Genomic DNA, 8,503 nt, shown 5'->3' on the forward strand with positions numbered 1-8,503 from the left:
GCGGCGACTCCGTAACCGCACGCATCGCAGATTCATCTGGGTGTTACCAGAGGAAACCCTGCGACTGGACACCTCACGGCTGTTTACCGCGGTGTACCCATTACTGGGCCACCTCTGCTGGACTATGCCAAAAGGATTCCCGTAGCTGGACGACTCTACAAATCTGGGCGATCCCTGCTGGACTATGCCAGTGGGATAACTGGGCAACCCCTGAAAGACTATGCCAACATGATTCCCGGAGCTGGACGACTCTACAAATCTGGGCGATCCCTGTTGGACTATGCCAATGGGATAACTGGACAAACCCTGAAGGACTATGCCAACAGGAATCCCGGAGCTGGACGACTCTACAAATCAGGACGATCCCTACTGGACTATGCCAGTGGGATAACTGGGCAACTCCTGCTGGACTATGCCAACAGGATTTCCGATTACTCTTTGGAAAACACAATTTTTGTTTGAACGCAATAAATGCTCAAATCGTTAGTTTTGTTTTTACTTCATTTCACTGTATTGGCTAATCCGCTTATCTTATCACAAATTATCGGCAATTACCACCCCGTGATGCCCCATGCGGATCAAACGCGATTAGAGTTGTAAAGTTACGGGGTGCAGCGGATTAATGAACAGGTTTTATTGTGTCATTGTGTTGACTACCATTGCTTGATAAAATCAATAAAGCTGGACACTGTGATTACACCCGATCACTGTTGTTTTAACAACTATTGCAAACTTAAACACCCTAATAAAGACATTGAGTAAAAACAAGCATTAACAACAGAGGTTAGGAAACCACTATGCTATAAGTATATTTACGCTAATAGACAATTGTTATTAATCAGCAGTTAATGCACGTAATTCTTAAAGGATAATGAGTGTTAATAAAAACAACATAATTTGAATTCTGCACTAGCTTTCATTGGTCAAGGTAAGGAACAATAATTATGGGTAAATGACATGAAGGTAATATTACAACAGAGAAACATCACAGTTCACCGACAAGCATGTAAACAATGTCGGAGATAACTTTCAGAAATGACTAAGTATTGGATTCCAAATGTATATTCCCAATTTAAAAGGACCTACACAATTTGTAAAGAAACAGTATTTAATTTATAACATGGTTTCAGTAATTAGGTTACAAGACAATCAACAAGACAGAGTATATTTGCATATACATGTTATTGTTTATAAACGTATACGTTTTTCGGAAGTTTTTTTCCATTTATGTGTCAAAACGACAGTCGGTTAACCGGTTAATCGCTCGAATATCGAAACAGGTTAACCGGTTACGGATTTGCTTAGGTTCGCCATCCCTACAATAAAGCAATAGAACTGTCTAAGAAGATTTATATATGAATCAAGTTCTTGCAGTTATGCATGTCTGTAAATCAAAAGACATGTACATTATTTATATTTGGAACAAACTAAAATGTTATTAAAACTTGAATGAAGCTCTTCACGATTGAACTGCGGCACAAAAAAATGTGAAAATACTTGATATCCCAACACATAATGTATGTCCCTTACCTGCTAGGTTGTATCGTCATGTTTGTTTTTGTACGCTAAGCTCTCTATGTTAATATCACGATTGATGCAACGCCTTCTAACTCTTTCCGGGTATGAATCCATATCTGCATGTATAGTTTTTAGTTTAGTAGCCAAAAGTCCGAATAAAGACTTTTCTCGAACAATTGACTATCAGGTTATTGTACAGAACACAAGCAAACACTCAATTCGCCACATGCACGTGACCATTAATGCACATTAGACTTAATTTTTTTTTTAATTTTAACGTTTATTGCATATGTTTCAGTTGCCAAACGTTTCATACAAGTGTTTCCCAACCTATTAACTTATACGTGCTGGTAAAACACATGACAGCCACGTGACTTTATCACCATGTTAGCTGTTTGTCTAATCTACACGTACTTTTGTTAGTGTTGTTCGGTTATTGAAACAAAGTCACTGTACGTGAAAAGTTATCCGGCTACAGTTTTTATCAAGTGTTTATTGTACATATTGCCCATGTGTCTGAGAGATCCTGGACTACATACTTACAAAAGTTCCTGCAAAGTTGGTGTACGTGTGACTTTCACAGACCATTAAGCCAATTTGCTTACAGCGCAATTATTTATATGGAAACGTACACCGACACAATCGTAGAATCCTAAGTCCCAATTAAGAGATTTTCCGGTCCATGGATGAAAACGTACTTGAATAGGAACACACATACATATTAAGCTAAAATAGGCACACGCCATCTGAATTCATCACGTCTGGGTGATCATTATTCAAATTAAGCGTTTTCATTTTTGGCTTTAACGTACAGTGACCAGTATTAAGTGGCCAAAAGAAGCAACCGAGAGTTTCCGGACTATGGCCCTGTATTTGCTTGCACATTACCAGAACATAATCGTTACAACTCAAGTTCCTTATCAGCGAATGTATACCGATCTAAGACAAACTCCCCACGGTTACTGGCGATAACCACTGACTTCACAAGAAAATCCTTCCATTTCTGGCAGGATTTGTTGTTTAAGTATTTATAATGAAAAGAAGTATTATTTGCTTTTACATTATGACAATAGTGTTTAAGTTTAGGTTCATTACAAAGCAATACATTGATTAAAAGTTAGTAAAAATAATAACTGGTTGAGCGTTAATACTGTATGACGCAATTATTGTACCACGTGACTCGGCTATCATCACGTGGCTGGTTATAACGGAAAGATTTGATAAACAGCTATGCTCGGAACCAGTCAAATTATCGCGCGGAGGTTGGATCCGCGGGGCTTAAATCTGCAGTCCTTACTTTCGATAAACTTAGCTTTGGTTTGATATATTCGAAAACGTTTCGCGTGAGGCGATTGCGTGAAGAGGATAATACATGAATACACACGATTTTAAGTTTAACGTGGTAAAAATACATGAACACTATTTTCTGTTTCTTTTATGCCCCCATTTCAAGAAAATAATTAATAATGATTTCCCTTTCGCTGAAAAGTGACCCTCTGTCCCATGGCGTGCCTCAATACACTGAAATGACATTTTGTTGACGAAATGACGTCATTTTGTTGACGAAATGACGTCATTATTCCAGGGAAATTCTTCAGATAAACTCTTTTACAATGTAAATGTAAATTAACGGTAAAAAAAAAGCACAAATTAAAAGAAAATGTGTTGGATTCGCTGGAATATCGATTTTATTTCACTCGTGATCATAGAAAAAATATAAACAAGGATATAAACAAGGGAAGTACATCTTGATATGATAATCTAAAAATAGAAAAAAGGAATTCGGAATATGTGTTATTTTCACCGATGAAAATAACAATTGTGTTATTTTCACTGCTGTTATTTCACTGCAGAAATGTCATATTTTATCATTAGGTATAAAAGAAATATGATTATTTGTCCAAGTAATTTTATTCTATCAGGGACATTATTATCATCAATACGATAACATAGTATGACTTTTACCAGCCGTTTCATCATATTATACGATTTTTATGGTATCGTAATTTACGTTTACATATTTGTTAAGCGATTTACGATTTATACATAAATACCGTTTTATCAACGAAATCAGTAAAGGCACCATACATAAAATACGACTACTTAAATATACGTATTTTGTAACCGATAAAACTAGTGACGCAGTCTGAAAAAAATTGCATGACGTAATTTTCGAGCGTTCTGTCAGCAGAGGAAAATATCGCATAACAATGCTAGTTGTGATCTGAAACAAAAACACACATTGGAATATGTCGGCAACGACTATCCTTGTACACAGATGTGTGGAAAGGCTACCGTCTGCTGTTTGGCAGCCACTCTTATTGCGTAAGGAGGCAAAAAGGAGTTATTTTGAAACTGAAAGGCGACGGTTGAAATGTGAGTTGACAACTTGTTGGTCATGAACATGAATGTAGATTATTTATCGCATATTTGTTTTTCATGAATAAAAAATTTATTGTTTAGAGTAAGTGTTTTGTTCTTTCTATGCAGCAAGGCGACTGTGTTTTAGATCAATGAACAGTTTAATACTATTCATTTATTTAGGCCAAGGGAATTCAGGCTGATAATAACTTGAACAAGACATCATTCATTGAAAGTTTGTCATGTTAGCATTTTTTTTGTTCAATTTTCTAATATTTTATTTCAATAAGGTATTAGATTCACATGACAAAACATATAGACGAAACGGAATGAGTTAAGTTATGATGTCATAAATATGACGTCATATGTCAGAGTTCATGCTTGAATTATATTGTTTTTATAACATGACTTACGCTCCAGGAGTGAAATAACGTAATGCTCAATTTTGTTTATTACACGGGTGTTATTTCACTAGTTATATAACTATGCAAATTAGCCGAATCACTTAAAAGATATTCATACGCGCTGTCAAAATAATCAAAACAAACATGGCCTCCTTTGACATATCTGTCAACGACAAGGTGCAGATTGATGGCCAAGGATATGGAATCGTAACAGAAATTGTTTTCCGCGGATTCGCCACACTCTACATGGTTAAATTATTGACAGTGACTTTGAGGTAGAGCTAGAACGGGAACGATTGACCGTTTTGCCGAACGCTGGGACGAACGCAGACACGAACGCTGACACGGATCGGATGCCGAGACAAGGGCCCAGAAGGTTAAATATCGTTTCTGACTTAGATGTTGAGAATTTTAATCATCAACAGACCAACAAAAACACTTTATCGAAAACTGTAAATGACCTAAAGATATTGAAAGCCTTTTTTGCGGAACCCGAAATAAATGAATTCCGCGAAATTCATGAAATCCCCGAAGCAGAATTATCATCATTACTTTGCCGATTTTAAGTCAGTGTAAAAAAAACCAGAACGGCGACGATTATGAGCAGTCTGTAATAAGAGGAATGGTGTCCAGTTTTGATCGCCAGTTACGGAGAAAGGGTTATGGCCAGACAATATCGCAGGGTCCTGCTTTTAAGAAGGTCATTGAAACTTTAGCCATGAAACAGCGTCAACTGAAAAGGAGCGGTAAAGGCAATCTCCCTAAAAAGAGTGTTCCACTGTCTGATGACGACATAAATCAATTATGGGCTTCGAAACAGCTCGGTGTATCTACCCCTGATACAATTCTTCAGACTTTATGGTTGTATAACACCATACATTTTGGTTTGCGAAGCTGTCAAGAACATCGTGATACGTGTTGGGGTGACATTTCCCTGTTCACTGACGAACATGGCCGTGAATATTTGCAGTTCACCGAAAGACAAACCAAGACGCGTTCTGGTGAGAACCCTAGGGATGTGAGACTTGTAAAGCCGAAAATCTGGGCTAATACACAAAACCCTGATCGATGCCCTATTAGTGTTTACAAGACTTGTGCCGACAAAAGACCATACAGTTATAGTAATGCTGATCATCCTTTTTACATTGCAACATCAACTGTTCACCTACCTTCACTCCAGGAAAAATGGTTCAAACGAAATCCAGTCGTAGTAAACAAGCTTGCCTGTATGTTGAAACGTATGGTGAAGCAGGCTGGCATGAATCCTGACAAACGACTGTCAAATCACAGTGCAAGGAAATACCTCGTCCAAAAACTAAATGACAATAACATTCCTCCAAACCAAATCATGCAGATCTCTGGTCATAGAAACATTGCCTCCATCAATAATTACAGTCACATAAATCCGATCCAGCATAGAAATATTTCACATATCCTGCACTCGAATTCAAATGAAAACACCTCTATGAACTACACATTAAATCCCACAACAAGGCAGTCTACATCCCTCATTTCGAATGAATCTCGTTCAAATTTCCATGTAACAGGAGGAATTCAGAGTATCTTCAGTGGCCCAATTCACGGAGGAACATTCAACGTGCATATTCATCAACACGCGAAGCGGAACCATCCAGAAAACGCATTAGATACATCGAAAGTGACACTAATAGTGAATGATTTTGAATCCGTGTACTGTGACCTCAATACAATACACGAAAAAGGCAAGCGCGGAATACATAAAATACGTAGCTATGACGTCAGAACGTCGGAACATCTGATGTTCTTTTTGTTTGTTTTGTTTAAATTGTTTGATAAGCTTCACCCGATTAAATTCAATAAATATTCACAACTTGACACCGAGAAATTTTGAGCTTTATATTTTTTGTTATAAAAAACAACAACAAAAAACACGAGTGTTCGTCCAGAACTACTTCACATGCTCAGGTACACACAATGACCGCATTGCTGCTTCGATTCTAGATATCGTACCTTTCCTCTCTATGGCACGGAGGGGAATACATGTGTGTTTTAAAGCATTTTGTTGGTCATGTTATAAATAGAATCTTGCATTCGTAGGTCGTTTTGTATTGAATTTATTAAACTCGTCATCTAATGAAGATAAAAACTCGGCAAGCCTCGTTTTTATCTTCATTTAGATGACTCGTTTAATAAATTCAATACAAAACGACCACTCATGCAAGATCCTATATTTTAATGTTTAAATTTTCGTTCGGAATTAGGCGCTGTTCGGAATTATGAACACCCCTCTACAGTACTTAAAAATGTCATATCAGTAGGAATGCTATTTGCCTGTCTTTATTATTATATTGTCATCTACAATAATTTATTATAGTGATGATTTACAAGATGTAAATCAACCTAGATTTATTATGTTGTTGCTGCAAAACTGTGTCACATGTAACAATCACAAATATAGTTTTCATTTCTTTGTTTTTCCCGGAAACAAAATGTTATCACTGGCTGAAAGACCTGAACATGATGCACCAATTCAATGTACAGAGAACAGGGTTGTCAAAACTCAAACAGAAGTTGCGTCAATCAACTGTGTTAAATCATAAAAAAGAGAACGGAAGGCAGAAGCAACAAATAGTAATTATTAGTGTTTTCTATAAATTATAGTAAAGCTGACTGCTTATTATTTCCTACAATAAAAATGCAACAATTAATGTTTTCTATTTTTCTATTTCTCATTTTACTATGTTATAAATGGGGTGTTGCTGCATTTTTTATATAAACGTATTAACCGACTTGTATTTCGAAAAATTCTTTTTCGACATCGACATATTTGAAATTTGGAAAGAAGTAATTGGACTGTAGAGCATTAGTGTCACACACAAATTTTGAGTTTAAATTTAGAAAGCTAGATAAATATCACAATACAAAACTAACTTTCAGAATCAATAACAGGTCATGCTGTTTTATTATGACTGGTTTGTGTTATTTTGACAACCACACTTGTCTGATACATGAAAGTGCCTTATGTTGTATTTAATACATAGTTTTGTTAAATGTATAAACTAGTAATTTTATTTACTTGCAGCCACATGTGAAGAATGTAGCAACAGTGTGACTAAAACTCGAGAGATGTTGATTTCGTCAAGGGAAAGAAATGCCATTCTGCGGGACATTAGCAAAAATCTAGAGGAGCTGCTTTCTCTTTAAACAAAATGAAATTTCAAATTGCTCAATTGTTTCTGGAACTTTTAATTGGTTTTACATGTGATGATGTTCAGTGATTCTATGAAGCTTATTATAACACATAATAAGCTCGGCGTTTTCGGAGAAAATCCGAGGTATTATCATAGCCAGCTCGTCGTGTCGTTCATGTTGTGCTAAAACCTTAGCATTGCCGCTAAAATCAAAAAGCTTCCACCTACAACTTTGAAACTTCATATGTAGATGCAACGTGATGAGTTCTACACGCCATACCCATTTTGGGGTCACTAGGTCAAAGGTCAAGGTCACTTCTGACAAGCTTTCATTTATTCAAAACTGTACCCTTAGACGAGCGGGGCACCCTTTATGCGGTGCTCTTGTTGAGATATAAATTTTCATATGAATTATAACACCATGCCTTGTTGGTATATTGTACTTTCTAAATAAAAATAAATAAATGTGAAGACGCATGAAACAGTTGCTTGTTCACATCACTTATTGGGCTTGAAATGCTCATAACTTCTATCAAAGTGTTTATCAGGGGCATATGTCATCCTATGGAGTCTTCCTGTATATGCGCGATGATTATCTGAAATATTAACTCTATGACGCTATATTTTAAAATCTTTTTCTATAAAGAAGGAATGTAGTTGACACTTGCTTGTAGTTTCATTTTATCGTTCGTCAAAAAGTTGTAGCTCTGTTGCTCTGGTATCTTCAATACCATTGAGTAATTAAATTGTAATTAAATTGAATGCGTTTTAATTCCCTTTTATTATTGTTTGATTTGAGTTACAATGCTATGACGTTAAATTTTATTTACACTTAAAAGTATAATGAATATTGTTGGGCCAAGTGTGAGGTTGAGCGCTCTATAACCGGTTTAAACCCCCAATGCTTTGCATTGACCGTTCCAAGGCGGTGACCCCAGCTTTATTCATATTTTGTGTTTATGTTGGTTTGTATTGTGCTGTATTGTGCTGTTTTGTATTATTTGGGCAATCGGTCACTTGCCTTAAATAAAGGACCAACTAATTGTTTTT

General features: G+C 36.3%; 1 protein-coding gene and 1 long non-coding RNA gene across 2 annotated transcripts; both read left to right on the top strand.

The window, feature by feature from the left end:
- The first annotated feature begins 4,957 nt into the window (after positions 1-4,957).
- On the top strand, positions 4,958-6,374 carry LOC127852398 (uncharacterized protein KIAA1958-like). Its single transcript, XM_052386353.1, has 2 exons — positions 4,958-5,880; positions 6,360-6,374. Exons 1-2 carry the CDS (start codon positions 5,002-5,004, stop codon positions 6,372-6,374), a joined length of 894 nt encoding a protein of 297 aa, XP_052242313.1. The 5' UTR covers positions 4,958-5,001.
- Positions 6,375-6,524: 150 nt separating this feature from the next.
- LOC127852823 (uncharacterized) lies at positions 6,525-7,935 on the top strand. Its single transcript, XR_008036281.1, has 2 exons — positions 6,525-6,893; positions 7,345-7,935. It is a non-coding gene; the product is annotated as an uncharacterized LOC127852823 (long non-coding RNA).
- Positions 7,936-8,503: the final 568 nt, after the last annotated feature.

The sequence above is a fragment of the Dreissena polymorpha genome, chromosome 12, assembly GCF_020536995.1.
Source record: "Dreissena polymorpha isolate Duluth1 chromosome 12, UMN_Dpol_1.0, whole genome shotgun sequence".
Taxonomy (NCBI): domain Eukaryota; kingdom Metazoa; phylum Mollusca; class Bivalvia; order Myida; family Dreissenidae; genus Dreissena; species Dreissena polymorpha.

Coding starts and splice junctions, on each gene's coding strand:
- LOC127852398 (XM_052386353.1), top strand. CDS start 5,002: ATGAAACAGCGTCAACTGAAAAGGAGCGGTAAAGGCAATCTCCCTAAA.